At 42.4% G+C, this 24,212-nt stretch overlaps 1 protein-coding gene across 11 annotated transcripts in view; it reads right to left on the reverse strand.

The window, feature by feature from the left end:
- Positions 1-192: 192 nt before the first annotated feature.
- The window catches only part of eif4g3a (eukaryotic translation initiation factor 4 gamma, 3a), a 54,236-nt gene continuing 30,216 nt past the window's right edge, over positions 193-24,212 (reverse strand). For all 11 annotated transcript variants that reach the window (XM_061041172.1, XM_061041170.1, XM_061041168.1 and 8 more), the window contains 25 exons: positions 23,590-23,797; positions 22,155-22,934; positions 20,639-20,732; positions 18,723-19,012; positions 18,356-18,480; positions 16,118-16,237; positions 14,919-15,074; positions 13,790-13,987; positions 13,460-13,606; positions 13,067-13,303; positions 10,956-11,060; positions 9,944-10,082; positions 9,479-9,609; positions 6,978-7,068; positions 6,545-6,662; positions 6,209-6,435; positions 5,934-6,046; positions 5,570-5,742; positions 5,198-5,323; positions 4,690-4,771; positions 4,246-4,344; positions 3,953-4,099; positions 2,506-2,587; positions 2,220-2,366; positions 193-1,253 (listed from right to left, as the gene is read on the reverse strand). In XM_061041172.1, coding sequence (XP_060897155.1) covers positions 1,072-1,253; positions 2,220-2,366; positions 2,506-2,587; positions 3,953-4,099; positions 4,246-4,344; positions 4,690-4,771; positions 5,198-5,323; positions 5,570-5,742; positions 5,934-6,046; positions 6,209-6,435; positions 6,545-6,662; positions 6,978-7,068; positions 9,479-9,609; positions 9,944-10,082; positions 10,956-11,060; positions 13,067-13,303; positions 13,460-13,606; positions 13,790-13,987; positions 14,919-15,074; positions 16,118-16,237; positions 18,356-18,480; positions 18,723-19,012; positions 20,639-20,732; positions 22,155-22,934; positions 23,590-23,797 — 4,317 coding nt within the window. In that variant the 3' untranslated portion in view covers positions 193-1,071. The remainder of the gene's footprint in view (positions 1,254-2,219; positions 2,367-2,505; positions 2,588-3,952; positions 4,100-4,245; positions 4,345-4,689; positions 4,772-5,197; positions 5,324-5,569; positions 5,743-5,933; positions 6,047-6,208; positions 6,436-6,544; positions 6,663-6,977; positions 7,069-9,478; positions 9,610-9,943; positions 10,083-10,955; positions 11,061-13,066; positions 13,304-13,459; positions 13,607-13,789; positions 13,988-14,918; positions 15,075-16,117; positions 16,238-18,355; positions 18,481-18,722; positions 19,013-20,638; positions 20,733-22,154; positions 22,935-23,589; positions 23,798-24,212) is intronic.

Raw genomic sequence — 24,212 nt, forward strand, 5'->3', positions numbered from 1 at the left:
TCCCAGTGACTCCAGCTGCTCCTGGTTGGATCATGCATCTCTTCTTCTTAGGATGATGAAATGTCTTTCATGGGAAAGCTTAATAATGGCCCCAGATAACCACACATACAGTTAAAGACAGAGTTAAAGACAGAGTGTGCAAACCACATCTCCAAACATCAGCCACCAACACAACAAATGATGAGAACAGGGTTTTTAAATACCTTTTTTGTCTTTAATGTATTTACAAGCTTTAATCTGCTCTGTAGGTCTGAAGTATTACAAGCATGTTCATGTTCAGCGACCCTGGCCATTTGCTTTTTAAAGTTGCATTTTTGCTCATGTATCCGCTTTGTTCGTCTGCGTTTGTTTTTACAGTTCTGTGCACTGACTTGCATCGCTTCTTGAATGCATACCTCTACCTCTCACAAGGTGTATGTACATAAACAACGCAGAGCAAGCCAAGACTGCGGGGAACACTTTGTTGTTATCAGAACAAAACCTTTGACTTTAGAACGTCATACACGGACAACGTTAATAGTTTCTTTGCATCTTTGCTCCTTTTTTTTTTTTTTTTTTTTTTTTTTTTTAACTCTGCTCCCCCGTCATCCCAAAATAACTTTGTTTAACCCTGTTTTAAACCAAACAGTGTGGAATCCAGGGAGGCTAATTATTTCACAATTATTATTTTGTTATTATAATGAATTATATTGTTATTTCTGTTGTCTCGTTCTCATTTGTGAGCCTCTGCAAACGTTAAATAACTTTCGTATTTGCAGTCCTTAAAAAAATAATAAATTAAAGAGTCCAGAACCTATGTATCTTTAAGTCTCTTCTTAAAAAGTAACAAAAGAAAAGTAAGTTAAAATTTAAAACAAAAATATTTTCTATGTATAATACAGGTATTTAGTGCTTCCGCCGTTGGAATCCAAACTCAAAATGGCGGCATGTTTCAGAACCGTACCGCAGAAAAAAATCCAGCCGTAAACATGTCGTCCTGCCCATACACCAATTCTGAATGTTTTTTTTGTTTGTTTTGTTCTGTAAGGATGCAGTTCTTCTACGCCGAGTCTCCCGGGTGTCCCTCTCTTGTCAATTGTCTTCCGACTCCTCCTCCGCTTCACGCAGCCAGGTGAAGAAGGCCGTGACAGACTTGAGGGCCACGCCCTTACCATGCTGCTCGGCAGGGTCTTTGCTCGTCTCCCACTTGTAGAAAGCGTCCTCCGAGATGACGTCCTCGTCATACAGACAGTCAAAGAACATCCGGAGAAGATCTGCAGGACAGAGAGGGCGAAGACACAACGGTGAGGGGAGCCTTTTGAAACACGACGTCTTCATGTTGTGAAAATATGCATCATGAATGTTCCTATTTGGTGAAAGAGTACAAAAAGAGTAAACCCTGCAGGATCCTAGAATCCACACAGAGTTAAGAAGGTCTGCTTTTCCGCACCAAACACTTGCAATTGACTTCAAAGACATTTTAAGATAACAATGAAAATAACACGGAGACAATTCCAAGTTTGAATTTCTGATCTCATTGATGTGAAATGTTTTTGCTTTTAATATTTGAATTGTTCTTACTATTTTCACTTAATTTCATTGTATTTTCTTGCCTTTTAACTGCATGTATGAACTTCCGGTTGTATTCTTGCTGATTTCTTGTCGTTACACCCGAGCCCTCTATTTTATTCGTATCTCGCCTATTTTCTATTGGGGTTTTTTTTAAAGAATGTTTTTGGGTCTTTTTGTGCCTTTATTGGAGAGATGATAAGACAGTGGATAGAGTTTGACATTTGGGAGAGAGGGAGTTGGGAATGACATGCAGGAAAGGAGGCACAGGTTGGATTTGAACCTGTGCTGCCCGCTTGGAGGACTACAGGCCCCATACATGGGGGGAGCGCACTAGCCACTGCGCCACTAGCGCCCCCTCTTTTCTAGTCTTGTCTGTACCTCGGCACCATCGCAAATGAAGGTTCTCCCTAAAAGCGTTTTCCGTTGATTTAAATAAAATAAATGATGGTGATGATAATATCTAGATACTTTTTCTCGACCATTAATACTCCTTAAACATAGATAGATAGATAGATAGATAGATACTTTATTGATCCCACGGGAAATTCAAAATCGGTGTAAACATAATTTCAAAATGGTTGTAATAACAAAAGAGGGTTCTCTGACAAGAAATCAAGAGAGAGATGAAAAGACAAAGAAGAAGAAGTGAAGCATGATGCAGCACTTACTTGGAGGCTGATCGAGGGCGACGATCAGCGCCTGAAGTGCATAAAGTGCTTGCAGCTGTCGCTCAGTGTCTGAGTTAAGGTACTTCAGTAAAACGGGCAACCTCCTCTGGATGATGGCCGTGTCCACTCGACAGTTGGTGTTATCATCTGTTTGGAAAAGCAGGAGGTGGAGTGAGTGCACGCTGAGACGCTCCGCACGCAGTTTGGCAAAGAGTAAATATTGCAATCAGGGGTGAGATTTTGAGCAGAATGGAGGGATGGCTCCTCCGGGTGGTGGAGTGTTTACCTTTCACTGCTGCCTTACACACAGCTGTCATCAAAGCACGCAGGAAGGGAGACGAGCTCATCTGAGAGTCATCAAGGGTTGCCTGGGAAAAAAAAGAAATAGTCTTAGCATTTACAAAATACACTAAAGTCCTTCAATAGTGAAACATGCAACCATATATTCCATGTTCAACGGGGCTGATTAGTATTAAAGGAGCGGTGTGAGTGCAATGCTGTGGCAAGACTTTTACTGAATTTTGAAGCCACAGGACAGATGCCCGTTTCTTGGAGAACAGTTTCTAAATGTATGTTGGATGCTCTAACCTTCTAAAAGTTGACAGCCACTGGTTTCGCCAGTGTCTGCATGTGCCAGTGTCTGCCTGCACAAATAATGTACCTGTATAAATATAAATCCTATAAATAAGCAGCACTGTATCAATTAGCTGCAGCACATTAAACCAATGAATTATAACGCTGTTATCTTGAGAAGCTGGATTAAATGCATTTTAAAAAGGTATTAAAATGTTTGAGAGGAGATTTGAAGTGTGGCTCCATATGATCAGGATCAATGCCAAACACAAGCAATGCAACGCATGGATACACAAAATGACACATTGATGCCAAGACAGGCAACATGGTGAGTTTTAGACATTGAAAAAGAACAAATAAAGAGCTGAAAGTTGATTGTTAGTATGAATTTTCATGAAATTCATTCATCTTGGTAACTTTGTGAAATGTATTATTCAAGTCTGTCTACCCCCTGTTAGCACTGCTACTTTTGGGTGTCTGAAGCTGTAAACACCTAAATTGTAACAGATCTTTATTTGTGTAAGAGCCAACCATATGTTGTCAACAACTGTTTGCTAGACAAAAAGTCTACATCTGTTACGTATACAAATCAGTGTCATGTCATCTTTATTGTTTAATAGTGATGTACCCAAGCAGAAAGGAATTTGTGGGTTGCACCTTTTAACAGAATATAAGCAGCACTGTGAACACTGTTACTTTGTCAGTGATTTGTAAGCATGCGTGTTTGGTGAAGTTGTCTGACCTCGGCCGATTAAATGGTGTTATAATCTACAGTCTGTTTCACGATTTCTTCATTGGATTTATACAGCAGAAACAACCCCCACCTAACATTGATCCTCTGCTCCACAGCAAGAAGGAGAGCGGGCCGTAGTACGTGTTCTGAGAATTCAAAATCACCTGACGTCACAGAGCATCAATCTAAAAGTCCACCATCTAATTCATCAAATATAACACTAGAGGATGGTGCTTTGTTGCCTGGGATTTAAGCAGGTAATGTCAAGTAAAAATAAGAATTCAGCCAACTTGTACATAGTTGTTTACTGTTATAGGTTAGCTGACCAGTTATTAAAATAGCCTCTTAAACAATGGACTGCACCACATGGATTTTTGTCACTAGCAGAGTTTGGGTCCTTTTGTATACATGTTCTCACTTCTCGTACCTCCACCCAGTCAAAGATCTGCTCGTCACTGGCCATGTCCTCCAGGAGGAGCCTCTCCAGCTGCTGGCTCAGCTCCTCAGGAGACAAGATCTTTTTACACTGAGACGCCTCGGAGCTGGAGCTGTCCAACAGGACGAACTGGAGCTTCTGTTGACATCAAAAAGAAAGACGGTTTCTATTATGAGGATGAGACTGATAAGAAGGAAAAATTGCTGAGATGGAAAAATAAAGGAGAAGGAAGAACAATGGGAGAAGTGTGTATTGATTGTTCCTGTTGTTAGTTGAGTGCTCACCTGTTGTGAGATGAAAGCCTGGACGTCCTCTTCCTCTGGAAGTAAGTCGCTCCAGTTGAGGCCAGATTCCCTCCACAAAGAACCTACAGTCCTATGGCTCTGTGAGGACCAGACAAACTCATTTCAACATTTTAATGCCTGAAATATCTTATTCCTACTGTCCGGTTTTAACAAGGCTTTTGAAACAAGCTACAAATCAAAAGGGCGAAATAACAAATCAACTTAAAGGCTGGGTTGGTCATTTTTGAAAACTAGCATGATTCAGAAAGTAGCATTCCCTCAGTGCTCCGTCTACACCCAAATAAAATCCATGAGTAGGTCGATCTTTTACCTTAATGGACACTAGAGCAAACAAAGAATGAAGACTGTCCGCTGAAGATAATTACACAGTTGTTTAAAATGAGAGCTTGCAACTTAAAAAACACAAAGAAGTTTGTCACTTACCATTTGTTTGCATAGTGTGTGCAGTATTTCAGAAATTAAGATCCCAGCTCTTCCCACAGGAAGCAAAGGTTTGCTTAATTCACTGTGAACAAACACACAACAGAATTAGAACACGAGTCTGAGAATCATTCTCACTTTAAATAGAAAAAAAGAGAAGATAAATAACTCTCATAATGCATTCTACTGGAGATCTGGTCCAATCAGTTTCACTTTGAGATGATTGTTTTATTTTTCCTGTGCAGATTGTTATTATCGCCCTAAAAGGCTGAGTCACTCTTGGAAATGGGAAATCAAATGAGAATCATTAACTAGACAATCCTGTCCTGAAAACGACTCTTATTAACTCAGTATTTATTAATAAAAATGGTTGACTGTGGTTGTAAACAGAACAGAAAAATCTTAAACTAATTCTGCCACTAAGCTGAAGTTATCAAAATCAGCAGAACTCAGTTTCACAAATGGTGGTCATTCAAACACTTTGACAGGTTTACGTCATAGATCTTAGTACCTAAAGAGCTCTCTCATAGAGAAGCCCCCCTCCCTCAGCACGGGGCTGAGCAGCTCGGCCAGGTAAAGCCAGATGTGGGGAATGTCGATGGACATGTCATCCGCCTGCTCCAGCGTTTCTGCAAACCTGAGAAAACAAAGAAAACACAGAACTGTTAGGACACCACTTGAAGCAGTTATACCTTTGTACCTGTGGTTGTAAAAGTGACACACACACATATACATATAAATATCCAGGAAAATTCCCTGTGAGCGTCTGGCCGAGGTGCATGTATGACTTCAGGGGCAGTCAGCCTGAAATGTTCTGAAAATTTGCATGAGAATGTGAAATATATCTGAAAGAATTTTGGATTAAGAGTAAAGGAGAACTGACCCTTTGCAGAACTCAGATTGGGGCAGGAGTCCCTTCTGCAGCAGCTGGAAGAACAGCTGGCCCATGTGGTCCCGTGTTATCTGACTGCGCTCCAGAGTCGACTCCACCCCGACGTGCACGAAGATGTGCAGCTGAGAGCCCAACTGAAGCTCGTCCACACACTGAATGGCCTCCTGCAGGACACAAAGAGACAGGATCAAGACCGAGTGGAGGAGGGGAGGGGCTTCAACACAACACGCATTTGAACATTGAGATTTATTGTTGGGATTAAGTAGGAAGATTACTACAATTTTCTGAACTAATCAATCCTTTATGAAATGTTAGTTAGACATAAAAAGTACAGTGTGTCATTCAATCTCAGTACCTTGTAGTCATTAATGTGCAGGAACTCGTCTATGATGGATTTGGACTTCCTCTCCAGCTCCTCCTCTGACAGAGCCGGTCTGTCAGGGATCTGAACCACTGGCTCAGGTTTCACTGTTCAAATGAAATCATCAGTCATGTTTGTGAACAGTTAAAAAAAAAAAAAAAGAGATGAATTATCACGAGAAAAGATAGAACCTATGAATCCCTAGAGATAGTTTGACTAGAAATAAACGGATGTTCATTGTTGTTGTTGTGTGGCACTGCGTGTCTCACCAGGCTCCCTGACTCTGATGCGCTCGGGTTCTGTCTTATCCTCGCTGACACTCGGTCTGCGGGGCTCGGCTCCCTCTCGCCCTCGGTCTCTCCGCGGCTCCTCGGGGGTCTGAGTCTCCAGCAGCTCCTTCGAACTGCTGCCCCTGACGAAGGATCCGGGTCGAGATGATGGAGGGGCGGAGATCAACGGCTTCTCACTGCGTTCCCTCCCTGTACTGCTGCGAGTGCTGAGAGAGAAGCAAACAAGAAATAAGGAATAGGAAAGGAAAGGAGGAGATAGAGTCGACAGAATGGTTTAACAGGAGCTCTAAATGTGAGCCTGACACCGTCCTGTACCTTCCCAGAGTTCTCCTGGAGTCAAAGTCCTGGTTCTGGGGAGGAGTGGTGGAGGGTTGAGGTGAAGGCGTCTGCTGCAGCGCAGAGTAACGATTGAGGCCAGCTGTCCGTGATTGTTCTGAGAGAGAAGACGTGAGATAAGTGACCAGAAAAAGGGAAATGATCGTAGGGTTTGACTTGCAGGATGTTATTTTTGTAGCTTCTGGTCTCAGACTCAAAACAGAAACAGTCACACAAGAAGTAGTTTGATGATGTTGAGGACTAGTGTGGGATCATGGGAGTTGCTGTTCTCATTGAAAGACCAGCTATGGTTTTGCTGAAAGATATTTCTTTCTTTCTGTAATACTGACCATAACTATTGCAGGTGAAATCCAAACATCTCTCTAGTGTACCTCTGTTGTTTCAGTTAAGATGATTGACATGTTTTTCTTACCGGAGTCGCTGGCTTTGGCTCCTCCACTGCTGCCCTTCACCCACGTGACCTGAGCCCGAGGGCCCAACTGGATCTTCTCGTCCATTTGAGGCTGCAGAGAGAAAAATACTTTTTTCGATCAGGTAGAAAAAAAATTATTTTAATGTGCAACTCTGCCAGAAAACAATACACATTAATGAGTGTTGATGTTAATACTTCATACGTCACTTCATCCTGATGCCCTAAACTTGATAAAAAGCCATGTCTTTGATTTTTTAAAGTTAGATTTGTTCCTTTTTGCCTTTCTTAGAGAGGAGAGATGAAGAGAGAAACGTTGGGAGGGGAGCGTAGGGAATGACATGCAGCAAAGGGCTGAGGTCAGATTTGAGGCCACTAAAAAAAAAATCTGTCAAATGTGAGTTCTCAAGCACAGTGACTTTAATCCACTGGAGGGAGCTCTAAAAATAATTTTACATTTTTCTGTTTTACACAGCAGTACCTCATGCACCCAGCAGGGGGCCTGAGTACTATTGAACACAGAAACCACAATAATGTAGCACAGATGATGGCAGGGACAGAGAGTGTGTATGCGCGCTTGTGTGTGTGTGTGTGTGTGTGTGTGTGTGTGTGTGTGTGTGTGTGTGTGTGTGTGTGTGTGTGTTTGTGTACACATTATGAGACACAAGATTCCTCTAGCTACTGCTGTGTAAACATTCATCTGCTGTGTTGAGGAACTTTCCATAATAAGAACAGGAGAGGCCCCCCACCCCACCCACCCTGCCCAGTAAAGGAGTTTGAGACTGGTGTGAAAAACTCTCCAACCTTGTCATGACATGAGGAACAACCTACAACCAATTTGACTCAATAACCCAAAGACGTGAGGACACACTCAGAGTATACCATGCATTCTGCAACGACATCACAGACTCGTCACATTTTGGACAAGATTCATCACCAACAAGTTTTTACATAGTAATGGATTTTACTAATCTGATGGTGCATACAACATAATTGAAAATAAAACGCAGGTAAGCAAACTAAAGGTGAACTAAAGGTGTGGAAACTCCTCCGTCTGGTCCACACAGATATACAGCTCCAGATCAAATGAAGAGGTCACTGTGAAAAACATGTTTCTCTCTGGTTCTAATGTTTAGAGGTTCGTGTTAGACTAAAGTGAACATTTTCAATGTTATTGTTTACAACATTTGTCACAACTTCCAAATGAAAACACAAAGATGCTGAATGATGCAATGAAAACAAGTTCATATTCATTTTTAAATAATGGTATACTAATGTTTTAACTTTGAGAGAGTTCAGAAATCAGTATGGGGACGATGGGAGAAACGTTTGCCTTATTACAAAGCAGTACACAAACAGAAATCGTAGAACCAGGAAGAATCATAATTTGGCAGCGGACTCTTAATGTTTACATAGCTATGTTCTTGATTTTTGTCTTCATTACTTTTGCTTCATAAACAACAACAGACACTTTTGTAAATGCTATTAACCTGTGTTGAATTACTGAATTTAACCAACAAGATTAGAGCAGACCCTCTGCACCCCCTTTGGTCTGAGAATGAACTTTTTTTAACTTCTGGCCGCACGTACAGAATGAACAGGATGAGGACTAAAGGAGGAGTCACATCCTTTGTACCTCGCAGTATTCAGCTGCTTCATAAGCTCTGATCGTACTGTATGAACTCGGCACTCTGCACTATATTTGCTTCTGAATCCCTCGTTTAATCATGTGATGCTTTAATGATGGTCATTTGTTTTTTTTAATGGCAGGATGTGCTGTCCTGTTTGTTTGTATTGTGTTTTTAGGATCTCGGTGCAAGGCAAATTCCTTTAGGGGTGTATGAGAGGTATTAAGAATCCAATAAAGGGTGGCAGCAATAACCTCAGGGTGTCAGGTCAGGACACTATTTTGAATCAAAGGTGTGAGTGAGGAAGAAAGACGGAGAATCCAGTACGTTCAAGCCATTTATATAAAATTCAGGTGAACAGTACAACAAGGCATGAGTTTGAGGTCTTTCCTTTTCTTGAAGTAATTGAACCTACATGTATGTATGTATGTATGTGTGTGTGGTTCTATAATAAAATAAATAAAAGAAAGACAATTAGGAATGTGACTTATACATAGAACATTCCAGAATACAGACTGTCGAAAACACTTCTGGGCATGTCTCTCTCACTGTGCATGCTGCATTCAGGGGGTGCTCAGACAATGAGCGATACATTCAGGTGCACTCAGAAATAGGAGACGCAGAACAAAATACTAACCTGAACAGGCCTTTTTTACAACGGGCAATAAAGGTTTCCTTCGTTGTAGATGGAAAACTATGGGACGGCGCTTTAGTGTGTACAAGCAAAACCAAACCACAAACAAGTGCAGGACCGACGCTCGTTTGTCTGATTGGGTTTTCTGAGTCCCCTCAATGGCTGACTCAGAAAAGATACAGTATACAGAGTATTAAGTGTGGTGTTAGCGCGAGGAGAAAGAGGATTGTGTCGAGTCTCACCTTTGAGATCTTTGGGATCTTGGTGGGGTCGATGGTCCTGCTGTTCTTGGTCATGGGCACAGTGTTCCAGGTCTCTTCCCTCTGCACACGCTGCTCTCTTTGATCTCTCTGGTCTCTCTGATCTCGGGGATCTATGAGGACAAAAAGACACACAAACACACATACAGGTAAATGCCTGTTAAAGGTCAGTTAGATTCACATGTAAAAGTAGATTCATTCCCTTAAGTTAAATGACCGTGAGCGTGACATTTCTGACTGTTTCTACATCTCCAGATGAAATATAACAGGACAGCTGACAGACGGGAGGGAGTAGGGGGCTTCCCGTCTGCTGTTGGGCACAATGGCAGCGTCTCTGCCGGCTGTAGTGACAGGAAGTCTGCCTGTACGCCCGCAGGCTTCCTGAGTCACTGTAGCTGTGTGGATGTGACTCTAAGCCTTAAAGAGGATTTAGACTGGGGGCCTGACCTGGCCGTCTCTTGCTGTCCTTGGAGAGCAGCTGCTGGTGCACTTTTCTCTGCTCCTCCTGCTCCTCGATCTTTGCCTCCTTGTGGATCTGCTCGATGGTTTTGGGGCCTTGGTCAGCTCTCCTCGACACCCAGTTGTGCTGATGGAAGAACGAAAAAAAAACGAGGGTTTTATTGAAGCAGAATTGTATGGGTTCATCTACAGGTAGTTTTCAAGAAGATGACTGTCTGTAGCTCTATGCTTTGTGCTGTTTAACGTAAATACACTTTTAAGTGGTCATCTCTGCACTGCTTAAGTAGCCTTCCTCATTTCAATTTTGACAGGACAGTTGGAATGTGTCTTCCCAGCATCAAGTAGTAGATAGTGACAGTGATTTAAACAGCTTGTGTTCGTGAACAATCAAATCAATGCAGATGTCTCTCTATTGGAGATGAGACGGTTATAACACACCTATCAGGTTTAGTCATTTGCTCGCTTCTTGTTTGTTGTGAGTCCACATTTGAAGTCCAAGAAAAACTTAATGTTTCTCCAACTATACTTGTTTGTTTTTATGACCAGATAAGTATTGTCTTATAAGAAATATTCCATCAGTAATCTTGACAAGAAATCCTGCTGAAGCTGAAATTTAGCCTCATCAGTCACCATCTTTAAGGAAGCTTTTCCTTGCCACTGTCACTTTGCTAAATGTAGCTTGGTGCTGTGCTCATGGTGGATTAATGTTGGGTCTTTGTAGATAATATAACAAAGAGTAAGGTTTACACCTGCATTTTTTGTAGATTGATTAATTGATCAGCAGTGTAATTCTTCCTCCATCAGTCTTTCTTAAAAGTGGAAACAACTGAATAACAAGAGCAGTGGTAGTTTCACTCTGCAGAATATCAGAGGGTCAAAGATCAATGAAATCAAACTCTGGGAACATTTATCGGAAGCTCAAGTGTCTCTGACTAGAGGGGGCCTGACTTTCTTCAAACTCTCTTTAGCTGGGTAGATAAAAAAAAAAAAACAGACTCACCAATCTTAGGTCAATAATGTCCTGTAACATGAAGCGTATCCGAGAAGACGTCTTCCTCTCCTTGACGATTTTTTCCATCTGATTGAAATACTGATCCATCCGAGGCTGAGGAAAGTGACAGACAGAGGAGGTTAATTTGAGACATGAAGGTTACGTTCTCCATTTCTCTCTTCATTAATCGGCCGGGCTTCGGGTTTCAGAGGTTTTTCACATTATTTCACTGATCGCTCGGTTTATTACTCGGAGCAGGAGCTTTCCCGACCGCCCTGGATTAAATAGAAACATTTCAGGAGACAAGAGAATAAAAATTGTAATAGCCCAATAAGAACAGAACCAATCCACAGTAATGGCCCGGCATTTAAGTGGCCATGTTCACATTAAAGCAGATATTACCACATTTAACCAGTTGAAACTCATCTAAAGGATGATTTAAGAACACTTTCTATATAAAATCTTTATGTTGGTACACAGTGTAAAACATTGAAGAGCAGCCAGAGCAGGTTTGTCATGTTGAGTTCATAGCAGTGTCCCTGCTGGTCAGAGGACTTTGCTTTTTGCAGGGAGACTGGTAAGGATGGTGAGGATCAAGCCACACATCACAGAACAGCAGAGAGAGAGAGAGAGAGAGAGAGAGAGAGAGAGAGAGAGAAAGAGAGAGAGAGAGATAGAGAGAGAGAGAGAGAGAGAGAGGCCTGAGGGTCAGTTCTGTCTCTCCACAAGCGTAGGAGGACGCTCGCTGTGTCCAGCTGTGAGTCACTGGTGTCTACAGGAGAGCCGGTGAGACAGAACACAGTGGGTTGTTCACTGTGGGGACACTTTAAACCAAACTGTGGCGATATTCCTGTTCCCTCTTAAAAAAACAAGCAGTTTCTTAACTGAATGTAGCTCATATGGTGTAGGAGAGAATCAGACCAGAACTTTGTCTTTTATGTCTAAAACTGTATTTCTTCATCTTAGAAAAAGCTCAACAAAAACACAATGTTTTGAGCAAAGCTGCGAGGATAACTTATTTGATTGACAGAAAGAAAGTCACCAGCAACCTTTTCCATCTAAGGACAGATTGTATTGATTTGTTAACAAGCAGAGATAGTACATATTTACTTCCAGGTCTAGAAATGTAAGGTTTTGCTGCTCTTTTGTCTCATTAACAAAGTTTAACAGAGAGTCCTTTGATTTTTGTTAGAGGGACGGAATAAAATAAGTAATTTGAAGAAATCCGTTCGGCTCTATTTTCCAGTTTGTTCACATTTTATGGCAAAAAAAAAAATTGATTTAAAGGGAGAGTAATTAGCACATTAATGGAAAGGGTTGGATATCCAGAAGCAGTATTTTTTAGTATTTTTACTTGATTGGATTAGTACAGTAAGTACCATTGAGCTCGTGGACAAACAGCGCTCCTATCGGTTATTATGTTAACAGTCCCTCTTATGTAACGCAGGGCTTCCCATAAACGCCAGCTGTTTGCCAAACAAGAGACTAGTCCTGTAATTACAGCTGGCTTCTTTTTTTAATTAAGTTGTTTAGTCTATTCAAATAGTTTGGATTAACACATATTTGACCTTTATCTCATATTAGAACTTTTATCTTTCAAATCAATACACAAGCATTAGAAGAATGTGTGTGTGTGTGTGTGTGTGTGTGTGTGTGTGTGTGTGTGTGTGTGTGTGTGTGTGTGTGTGTGTGTGTGTGTGTGTGTGTGTGTGTGTGTGTGTGTGGAGGCTCAGTCCTGGATACATATGAGCAAAAAACTTGAAGGAAAGAAGACTAACTGCATTAAACTGCTCGGAGAGGGAAAAGCATCACTAAGGGCAGCTGCAGAAAACACCAGGGGCATGCAATGTGACGTCTTTTATTTGAGAAGAATTTAGAAGTTTTCCAAATATGCAGATGTTTATGGTCTTACTGAATGTTGTTGATCTTTTTTCTCACGATATACTCAGAAGACCAACTAGGGGAAGTTAGCAATAGCTATAAAAACTCTCTGTGCAGCACATCACTTTCATGCTCTGTATTGGAGTTCATTCAACCATATTGTGTTCCTGAAGTCAATACTGAAAATCCATGGTGGTGACAAGACAGGATAATAATCAACATTTCCTCCTCCCCCTCACCTTGGCTTTCTCAAAGTCGAGGTCCTTGCCGATGGTGGTGAGCAGCCTGCACAGACACTCCAGCGACTCCTGATCATGGTTCTTCAGCAGCTTCACAACACAGTCGTGCATGATGGCCTCCGTCAACATCTTCAGTTTAAACAGCTCCCCGATGAATTTGATGTTGCCGATGGAACGCCGTCGCGCCTTGTCCTTGGCCTCTTCCAGCTCTTCTTGAAGCCGGTCCCGCTCCGGCGCCTGAGGGGAGACATTATTAAATCATTTCCCTGAAACGTATACACAGAATGTCTTTTCTAGAGCCGAGCAGGCTTTTTATTTTCTCCCCTTAGCTAAAAATGCTTTGATAGAGTATGAAATCTGATGTCACACTCGAGCAGTTCCTGGATCACATACCGATGCAGCAGAGTCCAGCTCTTTCTGCTTCCTCTCAAACACCACGTCGTCCACCTTGTCTTTCTCAAACTCCTTCTGGCAGCGGTTTAGCAGCAGCTTGCGAAAGTTCACTGTGGTGTTTGGCTTGTCCGTCATGGCCACTTTGAGCTGTTTAGAAACATCAAACAAGGCAGACACAGTTCAGAAATAATGTCAAGAAGAGTTCAGTGATACAATGTTCAATGTGGGACACCGACTAAGGATTCTAGCAGAAGAAGATTTTAAGGATTCTACACAACTCAAAAGAGAAACGTTAATTGTTTTTAGTCGACATGGTGTTGTTCTTCTTACCGTGGCGAGGCAGCGGCACATGTTTCCGTAGGCCACAGAGAAGCTAGGCTCGTCAATGGCCTTCTCAAACACCAGGTCGATGACTCCTTTGAGCCTCTCTTCGGTGTCGATGGTCAGATCCGTCACCTGCTTCATCAGCTGGTTGAACTTCTGAGGCGTCAGCTTGTTCAGGATGCTGCGAACCTTCTTGAAAAGATCCTGTAGGGGAGTGTGGCAGAAACAGAAGTTAATCCCTGAGACCAGCGTTCAATCCTTTGTCTGTGATACATTTCTTTATCTTTGAAAATGTTAACATATCTCTTGTGTTCTTTATACTTTTGAAACAATATTACTTAGATCCTCGGATCACAACCTGGGATCTCAGAGGTCTGCCTGCTCTGAGGTTGTCAAAGATTTAGATTTGCACATATTAAATAAATTCCTGTTAAAACATTACTGGGAAATGTATTCAAAGATCTTTTGATAAGTATGTAGACATATTCTGATTCTATCAATGAAATCTTTTACAATTTATGGACATTTTTGAAAGCAATGTATCCTTTGTTGTGTGTGCTCTTCAGGTGTGCTTTGGCAAGTACAGTTCATACATGAGCACAAGCACAGGTACACAACCTGTTATGGGGAATTCTGACAGTATCTGACTAACATGACTCAAAATAAGCCACAAAGTCAGTAAAGTAGCTGTCAAGTTCTCATGCATGTGTTGTATTACGTCGTTATGTACAAGAGGTCACCGTGCTCAGGCCCGGTTAGTCCTGGAGCAGTGCGAGTGCAGGCCAGCGGGGGAATGGGGGGGCGGCGCAATCGTGCTTAAGCACGGTACGGGACAAACTGGGCCTAGTATGAGTCCGCCCTTTGATACAACTTAATAAAAAGTAATATAAGCGATATACTAATATGTAGCACATGTTGTAAATTTGTTTTATTCTGTGGTAACTTTTATAATAAACAGATTGATACAAGTATTTGAATGAGTATTTTAATGTCTGATTTCTACAGAATCAATAAAGTCATAAATTACTTTTACATTTCTTATAATAACAATGTACTGAGTGCTGATGTCTGATGAATCTAAACGGTTCTCCTGTTGAGTCTCTTTTCATTCCTGTTTTTGTAATTTTGGACCTACCTGTGTTTTCTGTATCTCAGGATCCTCTGAAGGACACTCCCTCTTCATTCCAGGTTTCCAGGCGTTCTCGGACTTTTTCAGCTGAATCTCGTCATTCACCGACACGTTCATGATGATCTTCCTGGGTGGAGGCCGCCGTGCCCCGATGTTAATCAGCTGTGAGAGCAAAGAAATACACAGTACAGCGTGTCTATAAGCAAAGCTGAAACTACCTTCTTAAACCTGTTACAATGACATATTAGCTATTACAAGTGTTATGGCTGTATGTTTCCCTCTGCTGCTCTCAGCTCTGCTCAGGCGAAGCTACTGATCACCTAATGAGGTACACCTGGCATCAGAGCTGAGAGGCTTTTGGAGTGGGGGGCTGCTGTGCCTCTCAGTCAGGGATTGTTGTGTTTGGTCATCTTAGTAATAGACCTCTTGATTTTTACTTTGTTAAGGTGTTTTAAGTGTTTTATTGGGTCAATGTGTGGTCTGTTGTTAGCCCCATAGGGCCGCCTTATGCTGGGGCGTAACACAGGTAAAATGTCTATCTGTGATTAAAAACAACGTATAATGAATATAAAGAAACGTGACGGTTGCTTTAAATTTGAAGTATCACCTTATGACTTATAAAAAGAAGCCCCATAAGAGCTGAATCGGATCCCCGACTCAGTCTACACTAACAGCTTGAAAAACTCGAGTCAGACTGTTTTTTTTAATACTTAAAACCTACAGTTTTTTTTTTCAAAGCAGCTTGCTCCATTTCTGGTTCCTAGGCAACCAGAGAATCACCTGCCCTTCAACAACTTAACTAAAATCTTGAGTAGTGCACTAATTTGCCTCGAGGCCTGCTGTCTGTTCAGATCTTTGTAAACTATGAATCTACAACCATCTCGAGTTTGTCTTCTGTAATCTATGTTTCCCCGCTTCAGTTACTATTTCAAGTCATCTCTCCATTCACCCAGCTGAACAGAGGGGGAAACAGTGATGATTTAGGGAGCTTTGTTTCTTTGAGTTGAGGTTTTGCAAGTCTATGTTCACAGCATTTCCTTGACCTTGGAAGCTAGAGGCTGCTGAAAGCCTCTAGCTTCCATGTGGATGCTAAAGGGTATACCTTGCATGTACCAGTTCTAGATCCCTGGGGCTGTGTTAAGTTGTCAGTATTTGACGCTTTGGGACAAGAGTGTTGAAATGGTGCGTGTGCACTTATGACTCACTGCAGCCCCTCGTCCTCCGGTAATCTGCCGGCCAAAATCTGCAAAGGCAGGTGTGAAATCGGGTCCTCTGGAGATCGCTCTGGAATCCACCACTCGAGACGGCAGCTTGTTTTGGTTCATCTGTGCAACACATAGCATACACAATACATTATCACACACTCGCATATACACACACACACAAGCTGGAGCTGAACAGCAGGGGGAGCAGTGATCCCCTAACAATAGTGCCAGTAGGGTAAAAGGAGTTGTTGTGTGTCAGTGGGTTTACGTTTCTAACCCAGTGGTCCCTTAAAGGTGACCCACTGTAAATGACAGTTGTACTACATTGGCAGCTTTTGCTTTCTGTTTTTTTTTTTTTTTTACTGCTGGGGTAATAAATTCTGCTCAGTGGCTTGAGTTGGCCATTCAGTTGGAGAAGTCAGAACCAGATGTGGATGAGAGTGGAGGACGAGTGAGAGGAACGCGGGATAGTTGTGGGGGAGGAGAGGAGAGGATAGGAGAGGAGAACAAATCCAGCTCTTTGTCTTTCAGCTGTCCTTGACTTCCTCTCCGCTCTCTCCCAGTGAGATTTCACTTTCCCCCTTAGAGAAAACGTGCACACGGGATTGTACATCAACTGTTCACCAGTCGGCTTGTTCTTTTTTGGAGAGGTGGGGGGAGGGGTATGTACTCTAACAGTGCCAAGTGTGACATAATAGCAATGTGATTTTAATCAAAACAGCGTTTCAGCGGGCCATATGCTCCACCCGAACGTATGTGTGGATCAGAGGAATGAAGCAAACTCAAACAGAATAAAGGGATGTTGAACCTCAGCCTGTTGCTTTGATGGAAAACTGTTTCATGAAGAGCTTTACTTAAACCTATGCCTTTAACTAATGACTGTTTTCATTATTTATTCATACAATCCATCATTTCAACTTCAGAAAATGATGACTCATTTCCGTCATACTTTCCTGCAGCCTGAGGGGACATAATCAAATTCTTCATATTGTCCAGCTAATGCTGATTTCTGCACTGTGGCATTGGCTCTACTTCACTGTACTCATTTAAAACGGATACCAGAACTTTCTCTACTTAGTTTTCCTGTGAAGATTAACCTGCTCACTGGTGCCTGGGTTTTAATTGAGCTCCAAAGAGTAGGCAGGACATTTACAAACCTTTTTTTCTAGACAAACATTTCCCTGAAGTGCTCGGAATCTCGTCCTATTCACGCAAACACAGTTAAAAGTGAGTCTGGTTTGACTGTATTAAGAATTGGAAATGAGACACAACAGTCTTATATCAGTAATATTTAATTAAGTGATTAAAGCAACAATAACTGGAAATCTCTACATTTGAGAAACTGAACATTTTGCTTTTTGATTCATACTCGACTTAAACAAAAAGCTCCTTCCTGGGTTTCTGTGTTTTTTCTGGTTCTGATGTTCTTTCATGTGAGAGAAGTCTGGGAACCCGTCAGCGATGGTCTGACCATGTTATAACTTCTGGGAGTGATGGACAACTTTCAGGGCCAACGGTGAAGCCAACAATTAGCGTCAAAGGACTTCCAGCCAAGACTTCTGTTTCTGTGTGTTGTTACTGTTTACAGTCCAACAACAACTTAAGAAGGGATAATGTAGTTGGTGTTAAGAAACAACATCTAAGTGCAGGTTAGTAGCTGCACTTGCATGCAGATGTCTGGTTGAAGACATTTATTAAAGCTAAATTGTTGATCAATGAATGCTAATGGTTTCCAGGATTAGGCCAGATTATGATACCTGGGTCCAGTCCAGTCCCTAAACAGGGATTAGTTTGGGAGTAAAGGAGACCACTGCAGACAGTTCTGCTCCTGGTGAAAAACTTGTCAGTGATAAATACTAAGAAGCCTTAACATGACAATCTGAGGTCATAACAACAAGCGCGGCTTGTGTTAGCAGCAGCTCGGCTTGCAGCTCCTTCTTATTAGCAGCAGGTTAAAGTCTCTTTACTCTTAATTATAGAAATGGAAAATATATTTTTTGTGGTGCACACATCAGATTGAGCAGCTGTGAGATTATCAATTAGTTAAATATTTTATCAGATTTTGTCATGAAATTGCAAAAACCACACACACTCTTCATTGTTTGTCCTTTCTGGCTCGTAGGGGAGGCTGGTAGAGGAGCTCTAGAACTAATTTTGAGAACAAGTTTCTTTGTAACAGCTATAAAAAGCAATAAGGTGTTAACGTGGTCTGATTATCTGCAAAACAGATTCACTGACCTTGTCCAGCACCACGTCACTGATGGGTGGGAGCCCCTCAGGCTTCTGTATGCAGGCGGGCATGAACTGGAAGCCCAACAAGAAGTCCCTGTTATACTGCCGCTTCCCAGCGGGGTCGGTCAGGTCTGGACCAGCACATGAGGGGGTTGTCCCCAGAAGGAAGGAAGAAAAATATACATTTAGAAAGAGCAAATATTCTTATACATATGAAACAAAGACTGAACTGGAAATAATTGAATCAAAGGTCACGCTAAGAGAACTCCAAACTGAGTTCAGAGAACGTTGAATGTCAACTTAAAAATCAGATTTTAACATATTTTTACATAAAAGTTTGCCTTCTGTATCTTTAAACATCTGTTCTCCTAACCTTCGATGTCCTGTGCGGCCCCTGTGGAGTTCTCCTTGTCTCCGGGTGTGGCTCCGCTGTCGCTGCTCTCCGTCTCTGACGTGTGGCCGGCTCCGTTCCTCATGGGCTCTATCTCGGCCTCGCCGTTCTCCTCCGGGGCGGCAGGCTTTCCATCGGCCTCGGGGCTGCTGGCCGGAGCTGGGACGGGGCTGGAGGTGAACACTGATGATGGCAGAGGCACCGGGCTGCTGCTCAGAGGAGTGGTCTGCAGGGTCTGCTCTCCTGCAGGGAGGTCTACTGGCCTGGGCTCTTCCTGTAAGGAAGCGAGATCGGATGTTAAATAATATGAAAATAATTGTCTGCAACCATAAAGAGTTCTTCTATTGTTTCCAAGCAAGATAAATATAACTCACTGGTTGATGTTGTGCAGCCTAACATGCTGTTTATCATATTTAAATCCAGCAGCATCACAATTTGTCTACATAATAAACGGTCTATAATCAGTTGAGGCTGTGAGAAGGTAATCTGCAGACAGGTTGAAGTGGATGGACACAAAGAAAGAAAGGGTAAAAATGCAGGAGTGGAAAATGAGCAGTGGATGAATAAAAACAGAGCGATGGAAGTGGTGCTCGAGGGGAATAAGAGGAGGTGAAATACAGGCAGGGCCGAAGGGGTCAGGTACAAACAAGAGACGGAGGAATAGGAGCACTAAAGGTTCGTTGTAGCAGGTAGTAGGATTAATGACACACAGTGGACATACTGTTAAAGATCTAAATGTATTTGTGGCTAGTGTTGGCAGAAAAGGTAAACTGTGAACCAAGACGTTAAGAGAACACACCATATGTTTACAAACCACTACAGTTATCAGTTTTAACAATCATGATGTATATATATTTTCATTCTGTTTCACTTAAATATCCCCCCCTTTTTTTTTCTTAAATGTATGTTTCGTCAACCAAAAATAAAACCTCAAATTAGGACTTAGGGGCTTGATGGGCCAGATAATGAAGAAAAAAATGTTCCCTTGTTTGGTTTCAAAGTGAAAGAATCAGATTTGTTGTTGTTTCTTCTATTGTTTGACACATTTATGAACAAAAACGATAAAAAATCTACTTTCCTCCTACTAAAAAAAAAGATACTAATACAGCAAGAAATGAAGAAGTAAAGACATATTTATCGTTTGTCATCTGTAGTGGAGTTAATTATCTCTAATTATTGTTTTGAGACGCATGCTTCAAAGTAAAATAACATTTCTGCGTCACTCAGAGTTTCATTTTAGACTGAATAGCTGCTACTCTCTCTCTCAATAAGTCAATCAATCATTATTTGTAAAGCACCAATTCATAACAAGTGTTATCTCCAGACGCTTTACAAAAGAGCGTCACTGCATCAACTCTGTGATGTGAAAACCCTTGAAAGGCAAAAAGCCCAACGTGAAGCAGTAAAACAGAAAGAAAGGCGAGCAGGACGGAGCTGATTTTACGTACAGTGGGCTGGGTGAGCAATGAAGATGATGGATGATTCTTTACTGTGGTACTCGGACGATAACAACACCCCAAAGTCATTTATGTCCGCTTCCCCAACCGCACATGTGGAAACATTTTTCACTTGAACTATTGCCCACATTGCGCTTTTCCTTTCTTCTCTCTCTCTATCTCTCTCTATCCACCCTTTAATTATTTCTAGGCATTTTAAAAAGTCTTGTTTTTCCTCCTTAGATACCAACCATTTAATCAACAGGTGAAAAACTCACACACAATTATTATTAAGTCACTAGATCTCAATGGATATCTGTGAAAAGATGATAAAGGCTAAATGCATGTGTGTAAGAACTGAAGCTACTTTAAGGTCATTTAAAGTCACCATATGTAAAAAGGAGCTTGAGTTCTCACTACATCTGGTTCAGTGTGGTTTCTTAGATGGCCTCGGGTCTTACCTCCTCCTCCTCCTCCTTTTGAGAAGCTTCTCCAGCAGAGATCCCTTCATTTGGTTTCCTCCAGGTCTTTGGTATAGCAGAAGCAGTCTGATTTACTGCAGGGGCATAAATCATTCAGTTAGCAGGGGAAAAAAAACACCAACCACAATTTATTTATAAATATTGTGTGTGAAACTAAAGGATAGAAACGTTTTTATAAAAAAAAAAAAAAAGAAAGTCAATAAAGTCTGGCATGCCTAAATAAAATGTAGGCATGTGTGGGATAGAAATGACTTTATCATTTGATTTGATTCATGAAATGTTTTTGATAAAGAGTGTTTTATTTCCACTTTCCATATTGTAAAAGACAGTTTATCAGTTTTATTCTGAGAATGACTGACAGCTCCTTTTTAACGTACCGGAGGCTTACTTCTTCTAGTCCGTTTTTGACTTGTGTCTGCCCCTCCTCTCTTATGAGTTACATTACAAATGTTTAAGTGCAGCTATACCATCATGTGTGCAGAGTGATTTAGCTTCCTGGTATATATGCAACACTGTTTCCTACAGAATGAAGTACACACACACACACACACACACACACACACACACACACACACACACACACACACACACACACACACACACACACACACACACACACACACACACACACACACACACACACACACACACACACACACACACACACACACACACACACACACACACACACACACACACACACACACACACACACACACACACACACACACACACACACACACACACACACACACACACACACACACACACACACAGGCAGTACGCTTCAGGAGGACTAAAGCAAGATTACTTGTGTTTTGAAGTTTCCTTTGCTATTCCATTATCACATCAGGTGATCTGCAACGACGAGGCTTATTGATGACGATGTGTATCGTAACAATCATCCTAAACTAGGAGTGCAGGACTGCGTCGGCAGAAAGCAGCTGCAGAACATGAATGTAACAAAGGCGTTAGAAGCTTCAGCTTGTGATTCTACTCTTATTTTTTGCTGCGTCTCGATAACAAGCCTCCCCAATAAAAAGGTGTTTGCAATTCCTTACCCTCGCAACACCCCAAGTGAATAATGACTTAGCATCGTAAGTCATTCATAATACTCTTGGACTAATAAAGCAGTCTTTCATTTTAGGCTGGACTATCACCAAAAACAGCTCATTCTTAAGAGTCATTACAGTTTTGTTGCAGGTTTAAACCTTGTTGTGAGGAGGGGGGTACCAGCAGCCTAGTGGTTAGTTTTCATGGCCCATGTACAGAGGATTAGCCCTTGAGAGCGGGTGGCCTGAGTTCAAATCCGACCTGTGGCTCCTTTCGTGCATGTCTCTCACCTTGACTCTATCCACTGTCCTATCTTTAAATAAAGGCATAAAAAGCACCCCAACAAATCTTTTAAAAAAACAGTGTTGTGAGGGAAACAAATGACCTGTGAGGATTATTAATTATTTGGGCTACAGCTGTCAAAGTGTTAACAGATACTGTACCTGTAGTGGGACTCCTCCTGGTGAGTGCTTGTTGTTGGGACTCTGTTTTGTTGTCAGTAATGCCTCCAAGTGCCTCAGTTCCCACTCTGGGGACGAGGTCTTTAGTGTCTAAGGACTTGCTCGGCTCGTCAGCCTCTGTCGTGGCCTGCACTAGAGGCGGAAGGCCGGGGGGGAGCATGACAGGCAGAGCAGGGGCAGGGCTTGAGGTCAGGGTGACTGGCACCACAGACACAGGTGCCATGGGAGCGAGCACAGCAGCAATGGGCACCTCTGGCCTCACTTCAGAGGGCAAAGTTTCAGAGGAGGAGGGATCTCTGTAGGCCGGAGCAGAGACCGGAGGCTGGAGTGAAGCTGGGGACAGAGGAGAAGGCTCATGGACTGGAGGGTCCAGCTCTGTCACAGAATCTGCAAGGCCGTTCAAAGCCTTGGGAGCTGGAGCAGGCGAGGCGGCCAGAGTCCGTGGGGCTTCTGAAAGAGGCTTGTCTGTGTTGGGAGTCTGAGGTGACACCAAAGAAGGTTTGCGCTCCACCAGCGAGGGGGAGGGAGAAGAGGCTGATGAAGAGGACTCCCTTGCTGAGGGACGTTCACTCTTATTGGCCACTGAAACAGGGAGAGTGACGGGGGCGGCCATCACGGCTGTGAAGGGAAGCTCTGGTTCCACAGTAGACGAGGGCTCAGGTACAGCAGCGCTGGCCTCGAGTCTCTCCATAGGAGCTTCAGGCTGCACGAGCACAGGTGAGGAAGACTTCTGGACCACTGGCTCCAGTTTTGGCGTTTCATCTAGAAGAGTTCAGATGTATTCATTTAAAGTTTATTTGTATTATGAAGCATGTAAACTGTTGCCACACGCTGCAGCACATAGGGCTAATTGGCAATGCCTGTCTAAAAATTGGCTTTTAAACTGCATAAAATACAAGAGACAGTAAAACACAAACAACAATAGCACTTACAAGGAACATCCTATAATTAACTTTAAGATGATTAAACAAGAGGCACCACATGAATTATGAAATCATGACAGAGCCCTTTGGGAAAAAAAAAGAGTTTAAGTTTTTAAATGATCCCACACAGTCCTTATTCTAAAACAATAGATGCTGTGTAAGGCCTCAGGTTGACAATGACTTATTATTTTCAATATTTAGTGTATCAGTGTGAACATTAGGCATAGAGTCATAAAACTTGTAAGGTAGAAATTGTTCTCAAACTTTTGCTTTGTATTAGTTTAATGTTCCAGCTAATTACTGGAAAAGCAGATTGCCCTGCTGACACCACACTCACTGATTTGTGAGAGAAATGAAAGTGAAAGCATTCACATGAGCTGCCTGACAGTAGGCCATGACACAGCAAAATAAAATAGTCCAATGTGTATTGTTTCAGGATTTGAGGGCGTTCCATTTAGAAGTATTTTAGAGGACTAGAGGATGTAGGAGCAGACCTGGCCCTGGTTTGGTGTCTGAGGCCCGAGTCGTCAGCGGCTGCTGTGGCTGCTGGGGCTGCGGTGGTTGTGGTAGCTGCGGAGGCTCCAACGTGTAGCCTCCAGGATTGGCCGGCTGTGGTTGAGGAGGCTGCTGTTGCTGCTGTTGCTGCTGCTGCTGTTGCTGCTGCTGCTGCTGCTGCTCTGGAGTCTGGCTCCTGTTCAGCTGCTGCGATTTGAGGTAGAAAATGTGAGGATAATGAGGGTGCGGCCATAAAAACTAGCAACACAGAAAACCAGAGAGACAGGCACAGAGAGATGTAGGCAAGCACACACAAAAACAAATAAACAAAAGCAGGAATAAGCAGAAAACAAGAAGTCCAATGAGGTATGTTAAGATTAAAGGGATCAGCAATGTGGACGAAACAGAGAATGAAGATAGATTGAGGGAGGGATGGGAAGGAGGAGGGGAAGGGCTCAGAGCGATGCAGAGCAAAGGAGAAAGATCCAGAGAAATAAAATCATAAAGGGGCACAGAAAGACAGAAGAGGAAAGACACTGTTAACATTTACAGAAGGAAATAGGGAGAAGACTTCACACTGTCCTTCTTCAGAATGCAGGAAGACCCTTTTCTTTGGGCTCCG

This window comes from Labrus mixtus, chromosome 7, assembly GCF_963584025.1.
Source record: "Labrus mixtus chromosome 7, fLabMix1.1, whole genome shotgun sequence".
NCBI classification, from domain to species: Eukaryota; Metazoa; Chordata; class Actinopteri; order Labriformes; family Labridae; genus Labrus; species Labrus mixtus.